At 39.7% G+C, this 23089-nt stretch overlaps 1 protein-coding gene across 4 annotated transcripts in view; it reads left to right on the top strand.

Moving 5' to 3' along the window:
• ppp2r2ba (protein phosphatase 2, regulatory subunit B, beta a) overlaps positions 1–23089 on the top strand; it is a 47839-nt gene that overhangs the window by 22205 nt on the left and 2545 nt on the right. For 2 of the 4 annotated variants that reach the window (XM_057349314.1, XM_057349315.1), the window contains 6 exons: positions 13125–13222; positions 14365–14530; positions 15016–15128; positions 19304–19481; positions 19614–19778; positions 22774–22943. In XM_057349314.1, coding sequence (XP_057205297.1) covers positions 13125–13222; positions 14365–14530; positions 15016–15128; positions 19304–19481; positions 19614–19778; positions 22774–22943 — 890 coding nt within the window. Of the gene's footprint in view, positions 1–695; positions 1373–11599; positions 11793–13124; positions 13223–14364; positions 14531–15015; positions 15129–19303; positions 19482–19613; positions 19779–22773; positions 22944–23089 lie in introns of those variants that run through there. The other 2 variants (XM_057349316.1, XM_057349313.1) reach the window with 2 other exon arrangements.

The following is a 23089-nucleotide window of genomic DNA, read 5'->3' as shown; positions in this document are numbered from 1 at the left end:
GGAGAGATCTGACTTCAATTCAGCCTGACAGATCCCCTGTACACACTTATCACTTATCCAAATTAAGTGTATTGTTTTCACATTTCAGAATGAGCAAAATTAGCATTTTCTGATGGAAAGAGCAGTTTTTGTAACATTTTAGCCTCTGCGTAAATACAATGCGCCATGAGAGCAGCGTATCTGTCATGACACTTACAGTAGCTTATGTCCTGTTTGTGTTCATGAAAATCAATGCGTAAAACAGGACGTGTGTAAAAGAAACTATATATTGCAAAATATACCATACAATACAATACAAATTGTAAACGAACTAAATTCTTAACAATTCAAGTCAAGTAGAGAATGTCATTCCAAAAGTTTAAAACCATTGAGTTTATCTAAATAGCACACCCAAAAATAAAATGAACCATACAACAAAGCATTAATGAGTAATAATTAAACTCGAACGTGCAGTCTTCATTACAATTATTCATTTGGCAGAATAAATGTAATGAAGACTGCACGTTCGAGTTTAATTATTTAAATGAAAGCGAGATGATTGTCTTGCATACAAACCCAAGTTGTCAACGTGCTACCAATAAAACAGTATGCATATGGCGTAAAACGAGTGCCAAGTGCCAACTATCGTCTTTCATGTCATTTGTTCCATAGTGGTCAGATTGATATGCTTCGTGTTGGAGCGCGTTGTCATTTCAGCACTGGACAGCGTCGTTGTGAACGCGAGGTGTGCGCGCTCACACAGCACAGCGGGACTCTACTCTCTTACTAGAACTTTCAGAACACTGTAATCCTATGCAAATGTGGTTTTAGTAAGGAACCAGACGGCATCTCTTTAGCAGCATACCGAAATCGAGCGAGAAGCTTGGAGAGGCTCTTGACGCATAACCCCGCCCCCTCGGCTCAGAAGGTGGAAATCCCTGCCCTAGTTTTAAATCCTCACTTTACCACATTCAGCGCACCTCGTTTACCAGGGCCCATCTACACGGGACAATTTTACACATTTAAACCGTCCGTTCTGCATTCAACCGCTCCAAAAAGGACATCTTTTCAGCGCGTTGACCAGTGCACCTGTTAGCGTCCCCACGCGTAAAATACGACTTGGTGAGACATCTCTATCGTCGCTTTGCATCCATAAGTCTGAGGTGAACGGACGCGATCCGCCGGTAAGCATCACATTATCAGTCACGTACACGAGAGGAGCGACCGGTGTCATGATGGACCCGCGAGCCGCCTGCTGATGTTCGGGGTCCAGGATGGATTCATGCGTGTCTACTTTAAGATTCTCATACAACGGTATCATAAATGGAGGAGGAGAGTGACTGTCGCAAAATTAACAACAGCTTCCTGCGAGACCACAACTATGCAACTGAAGGTATGTGGAGAAATGAAATTGAATTCGATTCTCTGTGATATGAATGACGGTGGGGGTGGGTGATACGCGAAGTGGGTTTCTGTTGCAGACCCCTCCTGTAGCCTATATTAACGTGATGTATAGGGACTGTGCGTTAGTGGATGTTGGTTTACTGCTAATTCGCATTAATAGGTCTTGGATTTATTTTATGTAGTGTCTACAGTATATTAGTTTTTCTTTCCTTTTTTATGTTTCCAACATAGCTTGGACTAAAATATGTTTTATGGGCAATTTATGACTATATATAGAGCTTCATTTCTCTCTGCTCTGTTTTAAGGTGTTACTATGGGGCTGTGGCCATTGATGAATGACGTGTAAGATGACTCAGATATGACTGGCATAACAGAACACAGCAGAATTGAGCTGTTTAACAGCACTGCAAGAGGGTTGTTGCAGTGGAGGGTGTGTCTGAGAAAGGCTTTATAAATAATATAATCTACATCTGACACTTTAAAACTGTCAGTATGAGCTGGAATGAAAGCAGTGACTTACAGATAGGCTTTCTGTTTGACATCATCATCGAAAGTTAAAGATACAAGGAAGTTTTAATAAGGTATCCTTGCAATGTATAACTTAAAAATGTGCACCTATAATATGACTGATAAATTAATGCAGTGCCAGTTTCAGGTCAGTCACCCTCTGTCATGTTTAGAGCATAAGGCTGCATCAGAAGCTGGGTCTCGGATCATCCCCCAGCGCTGGGCATCTTCATGGGCAGTGATTAATGGTTGTGGGAGGTTTTGCAAAACAGATTCGATGAGTGAAATCAATTCCGAATGCCCCGGGTTTTTCTGCTTTATGATCTGTCTTGCCCACCCGGTTTCTTTGTAAATCAGACACACAGTAGCGCTGGAGCGTTTCCTCACACAGACACACACTCAGTAACCCACGCAGCTTCTTTTACTGGCAAACTTATTGGCACTCTCTCTCAGCTAAGCAAATTAATGGCACATGTGTGGTCTCAAAGGAGAGGTAAAGGAGACTATTAGACACAGATTTTGCATTATGAATGTTTGCTCTCAATATGTTTAATTATTTTTATTAATATTGGTATGATCTAGAGATGCGCCGATAGTAAATTTCTCCACCGATACCGATCATTCAGAGTGATATCTGCCGATACTGATAGTTTGGTGGTTAAAATAGCTCGCATGAACTAAATTCTGAAAATTAAATTAATATTTCTTAGCTTTCTGAATGTTATTCATTCATATAATGACTATTAATTTTGAACATCAAATTCATAACATTTTCCTGTTCTCTTTTGATTGACAGGATATATCGGCCCTGATCATCGGCTGTTTTTATATACAGTATATATCGGTGCATCTCTAGTATAGACGGTTTCATCTTAACAACATAAACAAACGTTACTGCACATACATGCGCACTTTTGTGACCCCAACTTAACTTCCGGTACACATTCACAAACAATAGAGTGCCTGTAGATTATTTCTGATAACAATCAAAAGAAACCGAGTTACTTGGCTAAATTTGTCTCTCCAATATTTTGAATTTAGACTCCGATACCAAGCTCAACCGCTAGATGTCAATATACCATGCGGTTAGTTTAAATGTGACCAAACTACAGGACCCAACAAATTGTTTATTTAATAAAATGAACAGACCACAAATCGTTTATTTAATACAACTATTATACAGTAAAATAATAATACGAATTAATATGAACATAAATTAGATACAATTTAAATAGTTATACTATTAGACACTAGCCAAACACAAACCGGAAGTGGGGTCAGGAATGCGCACGTCCGATGAAACGGTCTATAATCTGTATAAATTTGCCTTCATGGCTGATGTTCAAGCGAGCTGAAATATAATATATGGCCCAATTACACAGATTCGAAGATGAAGCTTTAGAATTTAGAAGTATAGGTTCAAACAAGGATGTAACCAAATATCCTTTTGACTGGGAGGTGGAGGGGCAAAAACAACCTTTCGATCACATTGCTTTATATTTCTACCACAAAGAGAGTCTGTTTTCTCAAAGTGCTGCACACTTATCTGAGTGCTACAATCTTGAGTGCCTTAGATTCTAGAATAAATGGATGTGTCAATCGCCCCGCCCCCTCGCCGCTCTGCGCATACCCATACTGGCTTGGTCATGTGATGCCACAGATGATGTTGGTATTTCCCCCACTGCAGACATGTTTAAAGGTGTAATTGAGGTCCAGGGTTACTCTCTTTCTCTCTCTCTCTCTCTCTCTCTCTCCTTCCCTCAGGCTGTATAGGCTGCACACATAGACCGAGTTTAATAACACATCACTATAACCCTCCTGTGTGTTTCTTTCTATAGACACACACAGAAATCGAGCGTGCTAGTAATTCTCCACTGGGATTACTTACACTACAGTGTAATATGTGTTGATGCACATGCGTTTGTATACGCACAGGTAATTGCTGTTTTATGGAGCATTCCAGGCAGTTTGATTTTGATAATTGTGAACAGTCTTTTCTGTAACAACCCGTGCTATCTGCCCTATGACCCGGGAACGTGACCCACCAGAAGACCTCTTCTCTCCCCCAATTTGTCTAATTCACTAAAGTGGCATTGCCTTTGTAATTGGATTTTCCTGGGTAACGCTGTAGTCCCAGTAGTGGTTTGTTGGGTCCCAAACCTAATAAAGCATTGACAGAAAGGGTGAGAGAAGGGCGATATTGAACACCCCGTTCGCTCTTCTCTACGGTAAAGAGGAATATCGAATTATGCTATTGGGGGTTCATAAAGACCTTTTAGGTATAGAGTTAATATTTCATAAATGCAATGTAAATGCTGGGATTTATGCTTAGCTGACTCGGATATTAGTTTTTTAATAGCTGCTCGGTATATTACGTATTTCGAAACGATATCCAGGGGAGTCGTGCTCGCTCACACTCGGGGAACATTCGGAGCGTAATTCTACTGGATTTCATTTGCGTGGGGAATCCTTGCTTTCCGCATCTCTCGTGTGGCAAAACACATGCAACGTTTCTTTTAAATGGAACAACTGCGTAGAAATAAATGAAATTGTGTTTCATCAGCAGGGTGACAGCATAAATAGCTGAAGGATGGATGCGGCCATGCTGGGATGGGAAAAAGAGATTTTGCTTTTGCCTTCATTTGGGTTGCATGGGTTTAATTGAGCAGAACGCTCCCCCTGCATGCTTGCGCATGAGTCCGATCCAGCACCCACGCTACACAACACACTAATGAACGAGAATACATCCTGAAACACTGACAACATCATCAATCGCTCCAGGCTCGCAGAGTAGCTGAAACTCGCAGTAAAAGAGAAGGAGCGAGAGAGAAAATATAGCCTGGCAGAGAGAAGCCTATGCAGTATTGCGGTCTGCACTGCAGGGACCGAAGCCAACAGAACTTATTCTGGATGGACAGTAATGGCCTCACGGTTCTGCACAGGCAGCTGGCCCAGACACAGTTACATTACTGCTTATGTAGGCACTATACAGCAGGATACTGCGGAATATCCTCAAACTAATGTACCTCAAACTAAAATTGAAAAGTGTCATCTTTTACTTGCCTCTTATGTTCTGTAGAACACAAGGGATAATTTACTGCTGCGTTTTTTCTTTTTGATAAACGTGCAATGAAAGTGATTAGTGACTGACACTGCTTTTTGTGTTTTATGGAAGAAAGCCAGATTTGACACAACGTGTGTCAATGAGTAAATTAATTATAAAAGAACCATCCCTTTAAGGTTACCTCATTCTTGAGCAATCTTGTCTCAGCTTAATGTAGTCTAACCTCACCACAATCTTACCTCACTCTTACCTCACTACAATAAAATCTGACCTCATACAATATTATTCATAAAATTGTACAATATTTCATCAACTAGGGATGTAAAAGGGAGAATGCTTGTAACCAAACGGTTCTTGGCCACCATTGACTACCATAGCAGGAAAATTGCTTTTTAAATGTCTTTGTTCTGTTGAACTCAAAAAGATATTTTGAAGACTATTTCCTACTATGGTAGTCAATGGTGACCAAGAACTGTTTGGTTACAAGCATTCGTCCAAATACCTTTATCTGTGTTTATCAGAACAAAGACAATTATACAGATTTGGAACGACTCGAGGGTGAGTAAATGGAGACAGAATTTTTATCTGTGGGTGAACTGTCCCTTTAAGAAGTAATAATAATGACTTTTTGTCCCTCCTGACCCATTCCTAACCTTAAAACAGTCTTACCACATTACAATAATGAATACAATTGTGGTGGAAATCAGTATTGTGGACTCAGTATACATCTGCCCTTCCTCACAAGCATCAAGGGAATAAAATGCCATTTACAGAATAAAAACATGGTCATTCTTAAATAAACAGGGGAAAGAAGCCTATTTTCTTTTAGATGGGTAACCATATCTTCATCTTGACATTGTACCATACTTTCCCAAGCTATATACCTCTCTGCGGTTAGCATGTAATGGTTTTGTTTAAAAGAGCTCTGGCGTTTCTCAGAGTAGCCCAGCGGGGATGACCCTGCAACACTCACCCGAGCAACACAATTTACACCCCCATGCGCTGACATCGGGGATAATGACATGCGCTGCCCCGCATGGGCCTGATGGTCTTATTCAGTAGAGAAAGAGGGTGACAGACAGACAGAGAGACAGACAGACTGCATCAGCAGAGACTGCCAACACAAACGGCCCCAGGCTACATTTTAAGACTTTAATCATAAAGAGAAATATCTCTGAAACCCAAAGGGCCCCATTTATAATTCAGAGGGAAACAGTGAGGCACTAATGTTGATCCCCAGCGTCAGACTGAGTGCAAGAGCGGGACAAACAGAGAGGGGCCGGTTTAAACATTTAACTGCTGTCAAACTCCGATTGAGGTTTTTATTGAGCGATGTAGTCAGTGACACACGAGCGCAAATGTAAACAAAAAATGACTTATTTTAAGCCTTGGAAAGGTTCAGATCAGGCTATTCCACAGTAGGAACATTACTGTAGCTCCAAAACGTAGTTTTTCCTAAATAGGCAGCTATCTTATAAGGCAATATTCTAACTGAAAGGAATCTCATAAGGAACTGATTTCAAATGCTCTACCACACAAATACCTCTCTTTAGTTAACACGTACAGCAGGTTCTACTCCAATTGATTCCTGTTGCTGATTTCATGAAGTGGTACACTGAAAAATATACAAAGAGAACACAGAAATATTGGGTCAGAACGTATTGATCAATGTAATGATCATTTGGACAAAATAGACATTTCTTTACTATCTAAAGGTTAAAAGAATGTGTGATGCTGAATATTTATCCAAAGTGGATCATCATAAAGGCAACAAAAGGACGTTCCTTCTTTTTGCATTATTACATTCAGTATCAATATTAGACGACACCATCTGTAAATGAGTTAAAGGAATAGTTCACTCGTCATTATTTACACGCCCTCCTGTCATTTCAAACCTGTATGACTTTCTTTCTTCTTTAGAACACGAAAGAAGATGTTTCAAAAAATGTCGGTAACAGAAAACCGTTGGTCCTCATTGACTTGCATTGTTTTGTGGCCATACAATAGAAGTCAATGGGGACCAACGCTTTTTGGTTACAAACATTTTCCAAAGTATCTTCTCTTTTTTTCAGAAGAAAGAAAATCACACAGGTTCAAAATGACAACAGGGTGAGTAAACGATGACAGAATTGTCATTTTGAAGATATTCCTTTAATATACCCACACGCTGTATTTCACTTTACTTGTGTTCTCTGTGGCGTCCCACTTCAGTTCACCACATCTGTTGTTAAATTATGTATCTGTTAATGACGTATGAAATTCAACCCCGTTTCAGAAGTTCAGCCCCCTACATGCGTACCCCCTTCCGGTTCTCTCTCAAACACACACACAACCAACACAGACTCGCCCTCCCCGTCCGTCCCCCAGAGACCCGCACCACCTCTCCCTTCCATTTCCACGGGGCATTTTTCCAAGAAATAAGGTTAATTAGCTTTTTTTGGTCTCCGTCTCTCTCTCTCTGCTGTGGCGGGTGGAGGCACTGTTCTGAATGTGTAAAGGAGAGTCACGGGCGTTGTTGTCGATCAGCAGGTGGTCAAGCTTATTATAACCAGCTCAAATCAAGCCCGTGTCTGGTGAAATTGGTCCCGACTTTTCTCATTATGTAGCTGGCTGAAGGCAAGCCGTTATTCCATTGCCATTGAAACAGCCAGACATCGACAAGTCGATGGAGTCATCAGTCGATACAATCCAGGCACGTTAACAAAATGCGGTGTGCTGCATGTGGTTATGTTTGCTGTCCTAGCTGTAAAGTATAGATTCGACGATCGATACGATTTGATTTTCATGGTCAAGGAATGAAAAAGAAAAGACAGAACATCACGAACTTACTGAGTTGGCTTTGACATTAATTCGGCATTGGTAAATCTACGCCAAACTGGTTGCACAAGACAGTTTGTACAGAATAACGTATAGTTGAAGCATTCTTGCTTTTGGCCAGCAATTAGATTTAAATAACTAAGTGCATGGAGAGTGAATATGGGGAATTATCTTGACAAAGATCCATAGAAATTTAATTATAAAGACAGATCTGTGCGCACTTGACTAGTTTTTCGATTTATTTTGTGGGAAAAATCTACTTAATAAATTAGTGTGCATACATTACAAGGACAGTTAACCCAAAAAGCAAAATTCTGTCTTTATTTGCTCAGCGTCATGTCACTCCAAACCTTTCATAAACCTATACAATATATACCACAAACTATAATATATCCATTCGTTAACTTATACAATTTTGCATTGCGTTTTGCATCTAACATCTTCTGTATAAAGTAAGTCATATGGGTTTGGAAGAACACAGGGATAACCAAATTACATATTTTTGGGGTGAGTTCACCCCTTAAATCCATTTTATACAACTTGACTGTTGACCACAGTTTGGTTACGTTTAAGGGTGACCTACGCAAACACGCATTCTGAACAGCCGTTTACGAGCAAAGAATAGAGACGCTAAGGCAGCTGTAATCTTCTTTTCACGCTGATCCTTTGAGTCGCTGAGCTCAGCAAAAGAGCTTTAATCTCCAACAGCAGTGAACGTGTAACAGTGCATTGCAACACAGTCCTCAATCAGGTCCTGTGATAATGGCAGATTTGATGCAGACTAAGGCTTCGACTCATTTCATTTTGCCTTAATTTAAATATTGATTTTTTTTCGGTTTTGAAAATGATTAGATGTTCTTTAGCTTCGATAGACTCAGACTGACCTACTTTTGCCTGAACCAGCCGCTTTTGTGTGTGGCAGACAGCTGTGCTATGCAGAAACCTTAGCTAGATCTTTATTTTAGGGGGTTGGCAGTAGATTTAAAACCAATTTAAATCAAGCAAATCTGAGTATGACACTGTGTTACAGTTGGAGATAACAGTAGTACATTACAGAATGGAATACTTGCATAGTGTATCGCCTACTATGTCTGTAAAAGCATGAAACAGTATGCATTATGCATATGAGGTCTACTTATGACGTTCGCGTGGTTTTTACGTTCAAAACCATCCAAATAAATAAGTAATAGGTTATTTTCTACCCCGGTTTTGAGGCCAGCTCGAAAACGATCGGTTTGAATGGGCGTTCCGCCATGAAGGCTTGGAAGTAAACGCCCACTGCTTTGATTGGATAGCAGTTTGCGTAGTAAACTTAGTTGGAGCCTACTGTGAATTTGGTTAGAGACGTAACGTTAGGTTACACATTAGCACCATTCGCAGTTTCGCACGGTATTAGTATTATCTGGAGACCTCCTGTGATTTATAAATTACCTCCCCACATCTGTATTTCATGTGACGCATTCGCACGGGATAAGTGAAGCCTCTGATTTACTCAAATTTACTGACTTATTTCCCGGATGTGATGGCAAGGCTTTGCGTATAGTTTGTATGGCTTAGGTTACACATTCGCCCTATTCGCACAGGATTAGTATTATCTTAGTATTTGCTCGGGTTAAAATTGTGCTTGTTAAGTCATATTACGTGACTACAGAAATTGCACATGTGCATCATATAGACACAGCATACAGCAAAAATAATATGACTAGTATGGAAGCTGATATTTTTGGTATTTCCCATGATGCCTCACTGTTGGGGAAGCCATGATCATACATGTTGAAGAGCTGTCGGGACTGCTGGGATTAGACAAGGTTGGCACGGTAACCCACTTTATGGTGTGTGAGTAATGAGAGCGGCTGCAAATTACAGCTCGAGAGGAGTCGGTTCTTTCCCAGCAGCACTCTGCTATATAAGACCCTGACCTTTGACCCTGCTGTTGCAGACATGGCTGCCCGCAGGATTTATTGACTGCACAATGTAATACACTGCTGACATTATTTGTCATAGGCAGCTAAGCATAAAGACATTCAAAACAACCGTCAACCCCATCAGACATTACAAATTAAAAATGTGTCTAGGTCAAACTTTACACTACAAACAAAATGTATAGGGCTTAAAATGTATGTATAAGTAAACATGTACTGTAGGGTTTCTTTCCTCATAAAATAGCCACCTATTACTCCTTACCATTTTTAAAGAGTATTAAAAGAATAATTCACGCCAAAATAAAATTTGTGGCATCATTTAAAACCTGTGCATGACACAAAAATAAGAAATTTCGAGAAATGTCTCCGTGGTTTTGTGTCTGTCCATACAATAGAAGTCAATGAGGGCCAACGTTGTTTGCTTACCAACATTCCTTAAATGACCTTTTTTTGCATTCTGCAGAAGAAGAAAGTCATACAGGCATGACATGAGGGTGAGTAAATGATCAAGGAATCTATCAATCCCTTTGATGACCCGTGCCATGTGTTTTTGAGGTGAATTGTGACATGTTAAACAGGAATTTCAATTTTAAACTACGTAGTCTTTTCCTGGATGCTTCCTTGTCAAACAGTAACACACAAAAGCACACTGGTTTACAGGGCCTTGAGTCAAAGGATGCTTTAATTGTGGGGCACCCCTCTCTCTCTTCGTCCTCTCTTTCTCTGCTTTGCTATTTATTCTAAGCGCAAGATGAAGAATAACATGTCTGTAATTGAGCAAACTCATTAAACCATTGCCATCAGTTTTCTTCATGTCGCGACTGCAGCGTGCTAATGTGTTTATAATGAGATAGGCTCGTGTTATTGTTGAGCGTTGTCATGCGTTATCATACGCAAGTATTTTGGTGCATCCAAGGGCCGCTGTGCAAACCTGTCTCATCACCTTATTACAAGATTCGATGAATGCTTTATTGAATCTTTATGGCCTGCTTACTGTTCAGAATGATTACAATTTTACTTTGTGTGTGGCTGTAATTGTCTTAACATCAAGTCCCCACCTCCCTTAAAAATTGTCTGACTGGAGGTTTCTCTCTTCCTGTGCACATTTCAGACAAGAATCACTCCGATCAGTGGAAGCTAAGAGAATCTGTGCTTTTTATAGGGAGGGCATGACAGATCTTCATGCCATCTATTGACTAGGGTAATGCATCAGATATCTAGCAGCGCCCCGTGCAAGCCTGCAAGAACCACCCCCCCCCCCTCCGTGTCCTAATCCTCTCATTTGGACTCCTCCATCATCATCATTTAGAGGAGGGCGTGATTTTTCTTGCGCCTCACCCAACTCCAACCCTCCACAACCATTCTGTTGTTACTACAGAATGATTTTTTTTAAGTAAAAGGATCATTTTAGGTTTTAATATTCAATTAGGTATACATTAAATATGAAATAATAATAACAAATTACATATAAGGACCCTATGTATACATGTATATATGTCTAAGATACAATAGTACAAAGGTGATGAAAGCACATGAGCCCATATTAGCCCATAACTTTTTATATCGTAATATTTTTCATAGATTCATTGTCTCTCCTGTGACCATATTTCAGTATTCTGTGCTCATGTTAAAAATAGATGCCATGCGAGCTCTCCCTCCTCTCTCGCTCTCAGTGTGCCATTGACTGGCGTCAGACGGTGTAGACCATGCATTCAGGCTGTTGAACACAGCCAGCAAGGTCTTTCAGTCAAATGTAGCACAACAGCAATGGAAAGGGTTTCCATGGTAACCACTTCCTCCCGTTTTCAATTCAGCCAAGCAAAAATCCATTGAGAGCGTGTGGGTTCTTAAAAAAAAAGAAACGCTCCTTCCTACTTGTTACATCTCTGCCCCTCCATCTTTCATAAGCAGACGCTAGAGACGGTGAAAGCATGCTTCCAATTTTCTTTTGTGTTTGTAAACGTCTCTGTTTTTCAATGACCTACAAAATGCCTTTTTGATGATAGTGCTCCTGATTCGCCCGAGCAAATTACGTAGAAAGCTTCGCCCTGTGAATCAAATGCATCTTTTTGAGGAAGATAAAAGGAGATTTCTTAAAGGTAGGAGATCCTCCTACAGTCAGAACTCAATGAGATGAGATTTTGTGATTTCAGTGTTGATGGCTGTTGCTCATTTTATATGCCAAGAGGAATAGACAATTCTTTGAGAATTGCTGTGCATGCCTTTTCTGTACACAACACAAGAAACAATCTTTCTGGAGCATAATTTATTAGATGTCTCCTCCTAATCCTCCCGTACGTAAATTGTGTGTCAGTTTCTGTCTTCAGCAGGGAATTTAGGGTTGAACATGAAGGATGTTTGTGTATTTTTGTCTCGGTTTATAATAAATGGAGGACCAGCATTGTCTTGTCAGATGAGGGGAGCGATTGCTCTCTCTAGAGGAAGAATTCTGAACAGTTTATGCTTCAGGAACGACGATGTTCATTTTATCTGCTGAATTACTCAGAACAATAAGTACAAAAAAGATGTGCACAATTCTTTACTTTGAGCCAGTACAAGAGTTTATCATTGCATAAAATATTTCATCTTTCAATACATAAAGTTATCCCCCAAAATCATTCCTTGATGCATTTGTAAGAACAAAACTACAGTCCTTTCTCTGTATTGTTTCACAAATGGGAGGAACTGAAGCGTTGCACCTTTCATCTGCTTTCATTTCTGGTAGTTTATATGCATTCAGAGAAGCATTCACTAATGCTAATCGCTGTAGATAATAGCCTTAGTTTGAATACTGTTGCAAATAATATAATTGATGTAGCTTAGTTTTGTAGCGTACGCTTCTGTACTTATTCCACACCATATTCTTGTGGATTGTTATTAATATTAGACTAATATTAGACCTAAAATAACAAACAAAACTTTCTTAAGAGTGTTCAACTTCAATTTTAAGTGCATGTACAGCATGCAATGTCATTTTGGACTTTCAGATGATCAACTTGTGATGGCGTTGTTGTATACTTTTTTATATACATTGATCTGATGCACTTTCTGGGGTACTTGATTCTGATTGGTCAATTGCATTATTCTGTGATGATCAATCATTCCTGCATACAAACTACTAAATAATATAATTCACATTTGTCCCCAGGCACCTGACTTCCTAGTTGTGCAAGTTTCATGTTTTACTTTGCAGTCTATTCTTTGTCATATAATAAAGTTAAATCGACTTCAATCAATATTTCATATCCTTATTTATTTAATAAGTAGCTTTGAAAAAGCAGGATGATGTAAATCATTCATCTCAAAATAAACCCTTTTGGGTGTGATACAAGACCCTGTCATGGTTTAGTTTGCGATAATGACAGCTAATAGTACATTATCCCTAACATGCAGTGTTAATCTTTGTAACGCTTTTCTTGTTTTGTGTGCAGCTGATATCATCTCTACTGTGGAGTTCAACTCGACAGGAGAGCTCCTGGCCACTGGAGACAAAGGAGGAAGAGTGGTGGTTTTCCAAAGGGAACAAGAGGTAGGAAGACGATCATGAAACGTTTCCTAAACGCTCATTCATGTAGACAGCATGTTGACAGCAAGTCAATAGAATCTGTACTGCCTTTACCATGTGATCAAAAACACCGCAAAAGCCTCACCCTGTAATTTAACTTCCTGTGGCTTTTAACAAGATTCAATGGGCACACAACCATAATACAGGTGAGGCCGTAGAAGAAACAGGCACCTGATATACCCCAAGTTTAATATCATGCACATGCTCAAACATGAAGCTTCTTTAGCTGATAAAACAGATCCAGTTGCACACGGGCACGCCTGCTTTCTTACAATACCCACACTGAGGGATGTCCTCTCTTATCCCTCTGTTTACTTTAATTTAACTGCTCGAACGCTTTTCATAATTATATATTTTAATGGTTCCCACCGTGAGCACTTCCTTATTTTATGCTGCCATTGATTACAAATGCATTCATGTAACAGACCAACTGTGACCAGCAAAATCTAGATCCTTAAAGGTCCAGTGTGTCATTTTTTGGAGGATCTATTGGCAGAAATGCAATATAATATTCATAACTATGTCTTCAGAGGTAAAGACCTTATACAATGAAGTGTTATGTTTTTGTTACCTCACGTAGAATGAGCTAATTCTATCTACATAGAATTTGCCATATTGGTTCTACTGTAGCCCTAAATGGACAAACAGAGCGCGTTGCATAAATACATATTAATATTAATAATATAAAATAATACATTATTAAAGTAGAAGTTCACCTTCCAAATGAAAATTCTGTCGTCACGACTTTCTTCTGCAGAACACAAAAGAAGATATTTTGAAGAATGTTGTTAATAGCCCCCCATTCACTTGCATTGGTTACAATTGAAGTGAATGGGGGGTTGTGCTGTTCTGTTAGCGACATTTTTCAAAATATCTTCTTTTGTGTTGTGCAGAAGAAAGAAAGTCATACAGGTTTGAAATGACAAGAGGGCGTGTAAATGATGACAGTATTACTACTCCTTTAACAGTTTGTTTTCTAAATGTTTGCTGTGTCACACCATGGGACACATGTAAGGTATCTGTCAACTACCCATATACTGGTAACTAGCTGTGTATGCCGGAATATACAATTTAGATTTGACAGATTTCTCTTCTTCCTTCCACAGAGCAAGAACCAGCCTCACAGACGTGGTGAATACAATGTTTACAGCACGTTTCAGAGCCACGAGCCAGAGTTTGACTACCTGAAGAGCTTAGAAATCGAAGAGAAGATCAATAAGATACGCTGGCTGCCTCAGCAGAACGCTGCGTACTTTTTGCTTTCCACAAATGGTAAGTACATGCTTGAGCGCTCGGTGTAAAAAGCGTATAATTAATAATGTTTTAGGGTCAGCTGCTTGTGCATGTATTCTTTGTTATCTGCAGTCAAATACGGTAACCTCACCCTTTTTGCACCGATATACCTTTCCAAAAAGGCTTCAAGGCCAACAAAACATATCAGACCACAATATTGAGCTGTATCATTACGACTAGCACCTCAATGATATCTAGAAATTAATATACAAAAGGCGCTTTCTATTTAAAAACCGAAGAACTGTGAAGTCTGTTTTCTTTATGACATCATACATCTTTACATGTTCAGATGGTATGGCAGTGGTTTACATTCTCTGTCGGTGCTGGATCTTTTCCAACGGTGTGCCAGATTGTGTGCCACAGATTGCAAAATCTCCCACTGCCTATCTTTTTCTTTTCTATTATCGCTCTCAAATTCTTTTTATGTCTCTGGTTTGTTAAGTTTGATGTGTTTTTGTTTGCAGATAAAACTGTTAAACTGTGGAAGATCAGCGAAAGGGACAAGAGACCTGAAGGATATAATCTGAAAGATGAAGACGGGAGAATCAGAGACCCAGGCACCATCACCACATTACGGGTCAGTGCCCTTCTCTCTATCAAAATCTAATTTACATCAGTCATGTACAACGAAAATGAGCAAAATGTTTAATGTGAATGTTATACTAAAAATAAACATATACTGATCCTCTGTTTAACATGTTTGGTACTCTAAAGACCAACAAATTTCCAGAATCAAAAGAACGAAACTAAATACAGTATATCTTGCAATAATTGACCAAATGTAAATTAAACCTATAAAGTCCCGAAATGTTTTTACAATGTTGCATCCAGTGTTGGATAAATTACTCTGAAAAAGGAATTAATTACTAGTTACTAATTACATATTCAACAGTGTATTTAGATTACTGTACAAATTACTCTCTCCAAAAAGTATTTAATTACTTATTACTAATTACTTTCTATATCCTACATCAACCTTGATTAGAATTGATTCAAGGATAGACGTGAAACGGCTTATTTAATTCATTCAAATAAATAATAGATAACGACATAAATTATTCTTATTAACCAACGAAAGTATTCAAATGTGAGAAGGATACATTACAGCATACATTTTAAAGTTAGACTTATAATTTTGATGTCATTTCCACTATTGAATATATTACACAGTATTTAGTTTAATTACATCAGAAGTAACTGTAATTAAATTACAGAAAAAACAAGAGTAATCCCTTACTTTACATTTTCAAGGGGGAAGTAATTAAATTACAGTAACTAATTACTTAGTAACTAGTTACACCCAAAACTGGTTGCATCTTATTCTTGGTTAGGTGAGCTTTCATTATGCGAGTCACTTGAGTAAACTGGTCACAGTGCACATGACGTTATGGTCGTTCATTCAGCGCACATTTACCTGAACAGATTCGATATACTACATAGCTGTCGTTATATTCATTTATCATTTGAGCTGTTAAGTTTTTACCCGGAGAACCTTCCAAGAAGGCAAATTTTAATTTTTAATCTGGCCGAGAGCACATCGTTCATGTTAGGTGATTGTCGTGTTCATAAGAACCGAACTAACGTTAGCTTACAAACAGTGCAGTGCTAGTGTCATATACAATAACGGTCAAGTCAATACATGTTTTATGGGCAAGCGTAAACGTGCATCATACGTTTGGTTTTTACAAATAATTGGATTCACATTGCATTCACATGGCAGTCGTGGCCTAATGGTTAGAGAGTTGGACTCGTGACCAGAAGGTTGCCGATTCGATTCTCAGGGCCGGCGGGTAACGACTGAGGTGCCCTTGAGCAAGGCACCTTACCCTTACCTGCTCCCCGGGCGCTGCAGTGATAGCTGCCCACTGCTCTGGATGTATGTGTGTTCATGACTTGCTGTGCGTGTGTTCACTACTCTCTGGATGGGTTAAATGCAGAGGTCACATTTTGGGTATGGGTCACCATACCTGACAAATAGGTCACTTTCACTTTTTCATTCTCTGTCACTCCTGCACGGCTACACCACACTAAAAACCGTAGAGACTTCCCGTACGTTTCCACAGCAGCACAAGAAATACGCCCATCACTGCTCACAACGCCAGAGCGCTAACTTTGCCTCTGCACATGCGCAACGCAGTCATTTAAAAATGCACGTCAACAAGCGGCCCTATGAAGATAAACTCGCAAACTAAGTATCCAACGCTGGCAAATCGCACTGTATTGCCAATACATAATTTTGGCAAGTACGTACTTTTGTTCTCCTTACTAGCATTTACATTAAATAGCCTACAGACAGACTGTGTGTAAAATTGACCTAAACACTGTCTAATACCAAACCAAATATTGTAACCCTTGCGATTTTTTTGTATTAAAGGGGTCATATGGCACGAATATGTGTTTTTCTGTGTCTTTGGTATTGCCCATGCATGTATTAGACATGTAAAATTGCAAAAATGAAAGTGTCAGAACAAAAGATGCATTCTATCTAAAAACAAATGCTCACCCAGACCTGCCTGAAACGCCTCGTGTAACCACACCCCCACAAAACTACGTCAGTTCGTGGTATGATTTGACTAAGACCGCCCAAATGTATACGCAAGTAAGGTGGGCGTACCTGTCAGTACAATTGCTTTGGGACCTGATGTTCCAAATATGTTAAGAGGCGTTACATTTCTGTCACACACTTGCAGTATTCGACCAATCACTACGCACTGGTTAACTGGCCAATCATAGCACACCTCGCTTTTCAGAGCCATGAGCTTTGTAAAAAATCTGCACGTTTCAGAGAGGCGGGGCAAAGAGGAGATACAAACATGCATATGGTATGTGGAAAATACAGCGTTTTTTAACCTTAAATCATGTATTTACACTGCATTACATCTAAAACAAATGATAATATTCATTTTAGCCGTGTCATATGACCCCTTTAAAAAAAATGTTTTGTGTGTGTGTGCATTGATCGCTACTGTAGCCTATGGTTATTGACGCAAAACCATGATTTGTGTATTTGTGGTTACAATGATTTAACTGTAGTAACCATTCTATTATTTTGTGACATTACACCTTTAAAGTGTTATTTTCTACAAAGTGATTTAATGATTTTAATATTAATTTCCTATTAGGGAAATAAACCACGAGACGTTCCTGCTGCTGGCTCACATTCTCACACAAAAATCTCATTCACCATGTTCAGCACCAGCGCAGTCAAACGGCGAGCTGTCAGCGACCAAAAAGCATTTGTTCATAATCAAACAACAAAGACAAAGAGAGATGATAATGTGATGTGAAGGGGCTCCATCATTCCTCCCTCTCGTCTCTCTCGTTCTCCACTCGTCTCCCCAAATTGAATACAGATACAAAGAGGGCGCGACTCCGAGTATCCATTAACGTGTGGTGCGATGTCTGTTTTATGCTTCACGGCCTAATGGATTAAAGCACTCCACTCCTCCACCATTGTCTGTCCGGGCAGAAGATTAGCCTGACACCGGGGTGATGGTAGGGAGCGGGCGGCAATCCCATTTGGACCGTGAAATGTATGTGCGTTGGAGATGCGGAGACAGATTTATCACAGATCTCCAGTTGAGGAGGGAGGAGGGGGATGAACAGGGATGATACACGCATGTCAGGTGTTCTGGCAGTGGTCTTTGCCAGCACTGTGATCTTAGTCTTGTCTCAGTATGTGATCGTACCCCTAAGGTCTGTGGCGGACTGGTTTCTGCTGCCCGTGTCCTGACATGATGCTTCTGTAGATGCGACCACTGTGCCATTTAAAGCAAGCAGATACCTGACCTTTTATAACAATACACTTCATCAAAATGTATTCCTGACCTACTAAAGCTGTCTGGTCAAATAGCACAGAAAGAAAGAAAAGAAAGGTCTTGCCAGATTTCACTGTTGTTTTAGAGCTGTGCCGAGCTGAGGATGATTTGAATGCATCTCGCATGAGGCAGAGGTGCTTCTGTCATGTGGTAATGACCGACTTTCTTTTGGAAGCACATGCTGCTTCTAAACATCAGCGTTAGGTCAGAGTTAAACGGGTACAGCGTCTGCACTGCAATTAGGACCTGCAGCTGCTCAGCGGGATGTGCGGTACAGTGAATTCGCTGGATGGTCCAGTTCATAAAATGCCAAACCCACATCAAGCGGTTTCATAATGGTCATTAGCCCCGGATGGGATGTTGGTGCCAAATATAGAGCATTAAAAAGGTTTTTTAACAATTTTTAATTTGTTATGGCAATTAGCAGGACCCTGAATGGTTTAACAGTTTTCTTCGATTTTTTATCAAAGGTGAATTAAAGGAGCAGTGTGCAATTTTTTGGAGGAACTATTGACAGAAATGCAATTTAATATACATAGCTGTGTCTTGTGAGGTGTATAAAGACCTTACATAATGAAGCGTTACGTTTTTATTACCTTAGAATGAGTTTTTTATCTGCATACAGCACGAGTCCCCTTACATGGAATTCACCATGGTGTTTCTAAAGTAGCCCTAAACGGACAAACTGCCCTACAGAGCGCGTTTTCGTAAATACGTTCCCTCACTTCAAAAACGTGACGACAGCTTAGTGTCAGCGACTGCAGTGCTTCGAAAAGGAGTGGGGAGGGGTGGAGAGAGCCTTTGGTTGCAATTCGCAACCTCACCGCTAGATGCCGCTAAATTTCATACACTGGACCTTTAAGGCAGTGTTTTTTTTGTATTTATCTTTTGAGGCTGTTTCAGCTCATTTGGACTATTTTTCATCTTCTCTCAGGTGCCAGTATTGCGGCCCATGGACCTCATGGTTGAGGCAACACCTAGAAGAGTGTTTTCAAACGCACACACGTACCACATCAACTCCATTTCTGTGAACAGCGACTATGAAACCTTCATGTCTACAGATGACCTAAGGATCAACCTGTGGAACCTGGAGATCACCAACAGAAGCTTCAGTATCCTTTGACCACATCATAGACCAACTCAAGGACAGTCTAAAGTCAATGATTCTTGGCTATTATTTATGATCCCTTGATTGTGATACGACTAAACTGGTTAAGGAGGTTTCCTTAGCTGTTTCTCCTCAGATATTGTAGATATAAAGCCAACAAACATGGAGGAGCTGACGGAGGTGATCACAGCAGCGGAGTTTCACCCTCACCAGTGTAACACGTTTGTCTACAGTAGCAGTAAAGGATCTATACGTCTGTGTGACATGAGGGCCTCTGCACTTTGCGACAACCATTCAAAATGTAAGATAAAATAATGTCTGCATTAAAAGTGGCTCTTTTTTAGCTCAGGAAATACAATGGCGGTATTCTGAAGTTACAGTATGTTTTATGTTCTTATAATTATGTTATATTGGGGTATCGCCTTTGTCTCAGATGCACAGTAAGTCTACAAATAGAAGAAACAAATATGAGATTAATAGGTTTTTCCTGAAAAGCGGAATACATAAGCAAAAGTCTCAATTTGCTATCCATTAAATTTCATGTTAAGAGAAAGAGTATGAAAGATATCTCATCTATACTCTTTTCGCAAGGTTGTAAAAGGGTATATTTTCATATACAGCTGTGGAAAAAAATATCTTTAGTTTTTCTAAATTGACTATTTATAGGTAAAATTTTGTTTCATTCTGTGAAATACTAACAATATTTCTCACAAATCCAAAAAAGATATATATCGTTTCTATTTGCATTTATTTGCAGAAAATGAAAACTGGAGAAACAGGTGAAAATAACAGAAAAGATGCTCTGTATTTCATTCAGACCTCAAATACTGCAAAGAAAACAAGTTCCTATTCACTTTTAAGCAACACAACAGTACTATTTATACATGTATTTAGGAAAAGCTCATCTCTATTTTTATCACAGTTTTCACGTGTCTTGTCATGCTGTCAGTCTTTCTCATTGCTGTTGGATGACTTTATGTCACTCCTGAGGTTGGATTTTGTTGAAATTCAACAGACACTGGACTGGAATGGCCACAATACATCTAGAAATGCTGCTTAAATGAAAATGTGGAATGGTCTCTTAATGTTTACATTCATTTCGTCCCATAGGAAACGAATCACAAATATCTCAATTGTTTCACAGCAATGAGATTAAATGAAAAGCAAAAAACTGTGCTCCAATTTGCCGAGTTTAAAAAGGTCATAGGAATATATGAAAGTTTTTATAAGAGAAAACAAATCAAAGACAACTAAAGCAACCGAAGTCTGCTGTTTATCTGACATAATCGTTATACTTAGAGTGCATATCGCATCACACCAACATCATATCTAAAAACATTTCATATTTAAGAGACAGTCGAGCAGAACTCCATTGTCCCCAGAGAACGCAAGCTCCACGTACCGCATGACAGGGATTAGCCTCTTTTCCACCTAGGGCGAGGGCGGTGGAGGTGAGGATTATGCAAATGTTTAATATGATTGCGTCTCCTAGGGCTTAACTGGCTAATTTCATTTGAGGATTGGACTCAATGTTGGCTGATGAACCTGTACTGTCTGTACACAGTCGCAGACCTCTTGGCTGCACACGGCTGAACTGATAACCACAAACTGACACATTTCCATTTCCAAAGTAGTAGCAACTCGGTTCTCCTCTGCGGTCCATTAAAGATGAGAGTCGTCCATGTGCATTTCATGATCAGACTGCATGCATTGACATTTAAGCTCGGCATAAAAATCAATGCTTGAGGGCGGATATCGTTTTCTCACCGCTGCAGGAATTCTGTCATTTCCTTAGTTTTATTGAACGTGTTCGCTGGTCCGTGCATTTGCATCCTGTTGAATCCAGCATTTACATTTTGCTGCTGAATTTTAAACACGGGCAGATTTGCTAGAGGGGTGTCTTTGAGAGCTACGGCTTTAGCTGTCTTGGTTTGTATTTCCAGCCACATGCTGTCGGAAGTTATACACACATCTGTCCGGTTTTTTTCTTGTACGCGAGGCCACAGCAGGCAGATATGCCAGTTTGCCTCAGGAAAGACGACTTGTGTGTCTTCCCTATGTGTGTGTGTCGGATTGGGTGCAGATGTGGGTTTTCTTCTTTCCACCCCTACTAATAAATCTCCTGGCATCCCTGAGAATATTCCTAAAAATCAATCTATGATGTAAGACGGGGGAGGCTTACCAAGCTCAGCAGGGCTCTGAGCAGCACTGGGCCGTGGCGGAGTGAGTGGCTTCTCATATGGCTCCCCGACGGACTCATTAGCCCTCAGTGAATGACACACAGCAAGACTGCAGGTGGACAGGCTCACGATGACATGACAAACACCTGCAGTCCAACAGTGCCCAAACAACCCGCTTGCATTGATCCGTCACCTTTCCCTCTGCTTACATTCTTGCTGCAGAGATGCCTGCGGACACATCACAGGCTAATCCGCAACTGAATCAACAACAACAGGGAATAACCGATAACGGATCATAAATATCTGTTTCTCTGCCCTGACAGGTGTATTATTTCCCTGGTGTGTTGGGTTCATTTGTTACGTACTGGGCGGTGAATACTAAAACTGATTCGGAAAAACTTTCTCCGGAAGTTTGTCGGCTCAACATCAAGATCAACATGACCATTTAAACAGAATTTTTAACAAAAAAGGTGCTTGCTGTGTAAGGTTTGAAGAGTTTTGCCCAGCAGGAAAATCTCAGAGGTTGTTCTTTCACGGCTCAGGAGATTTGTTGGAGTTCTCGGTTGTGTTTTATTTACGTTTCAACTTGGTGTCATAACGTTTCTCATAAAACTGCTTAGGAGTAAGAAAAACATACGAGACATGTGGGATGTGATCTGGATTTGGGTAAATTTGATGAGAAATGTTTCATATTAAAATCTTCAATAATATTGAATATTGACAAATCTTAGTTCAGTTTGATATATTTTTGAGATCTCTTCTGAAACTTATGGAGACATTTCAAAGATTTCTGGGTCTTTTTCAGTACAAACATCTGAGACACAGGAGACTTTTAATGAAAGATTAAAGTTCCATTTCATAGACATATTAATGTCTATGAAAAATAATTGAGATATTACAGAGATGATGCGATTATCTTTATTATGGGTGGTGACATTAGCCAAAACGCAAAGTAATTTCAAGAGACAAAGCAACATTTTTGTTTATTTGGAGCAACATACATGCACTGAATTATTGATATGGTCAATTTTGATTTATTTAATGAGCAATCATTTAAAAAAAGGCTATGAATCTAACATCTCTTTCTAAAATGGATTTCTCTTTATGCACGTATAGTTTTTGAGGAGCCAGAAGATCCAAGCAATCGCTCCTTTTTCTCTGAAATCATCTCTTCCATCTCTGACGTGAAGTTCAGCCACAGCGGGCGCTACCTGATGACACGTGACTACCTGACAGTGAAGGTCTGGGATCTCAACATGGAGAGCAAACCATTAGAGACCTATCAGGTAAAACATTTGGCGATTTAAAAAAAACCCTACATTTCACAAACGCAACACTGCAAAAAATGACTTTCTTACTTAGTCTTTTTTTCCAGTAAAAATGTCTACAAATTCTTAAAATCAAGATGCATTTACTTGATGAGCAAAATGAC

This window comes from Triplophysa rosa, linkage group LG13 (genome assembly GCF_024868665.1).
Source record: "Triplophysa rosa linkage group LG13, Trosa_1v2, whole genome shotgun sequence".
In the NCBI taxonomy this organism is placed as follows: domain Eukaryota; kingdom Metazoa; phylum Chordata; class Actinopteri; order Cypriniformes; family Nemacheilidae; genus Triplophysa; species Triplophysa rosa.
Note: the sequence above shows the minus strand (reverse complement) of the source record. Positions and strands in the feature narration are given on the sequence as shown.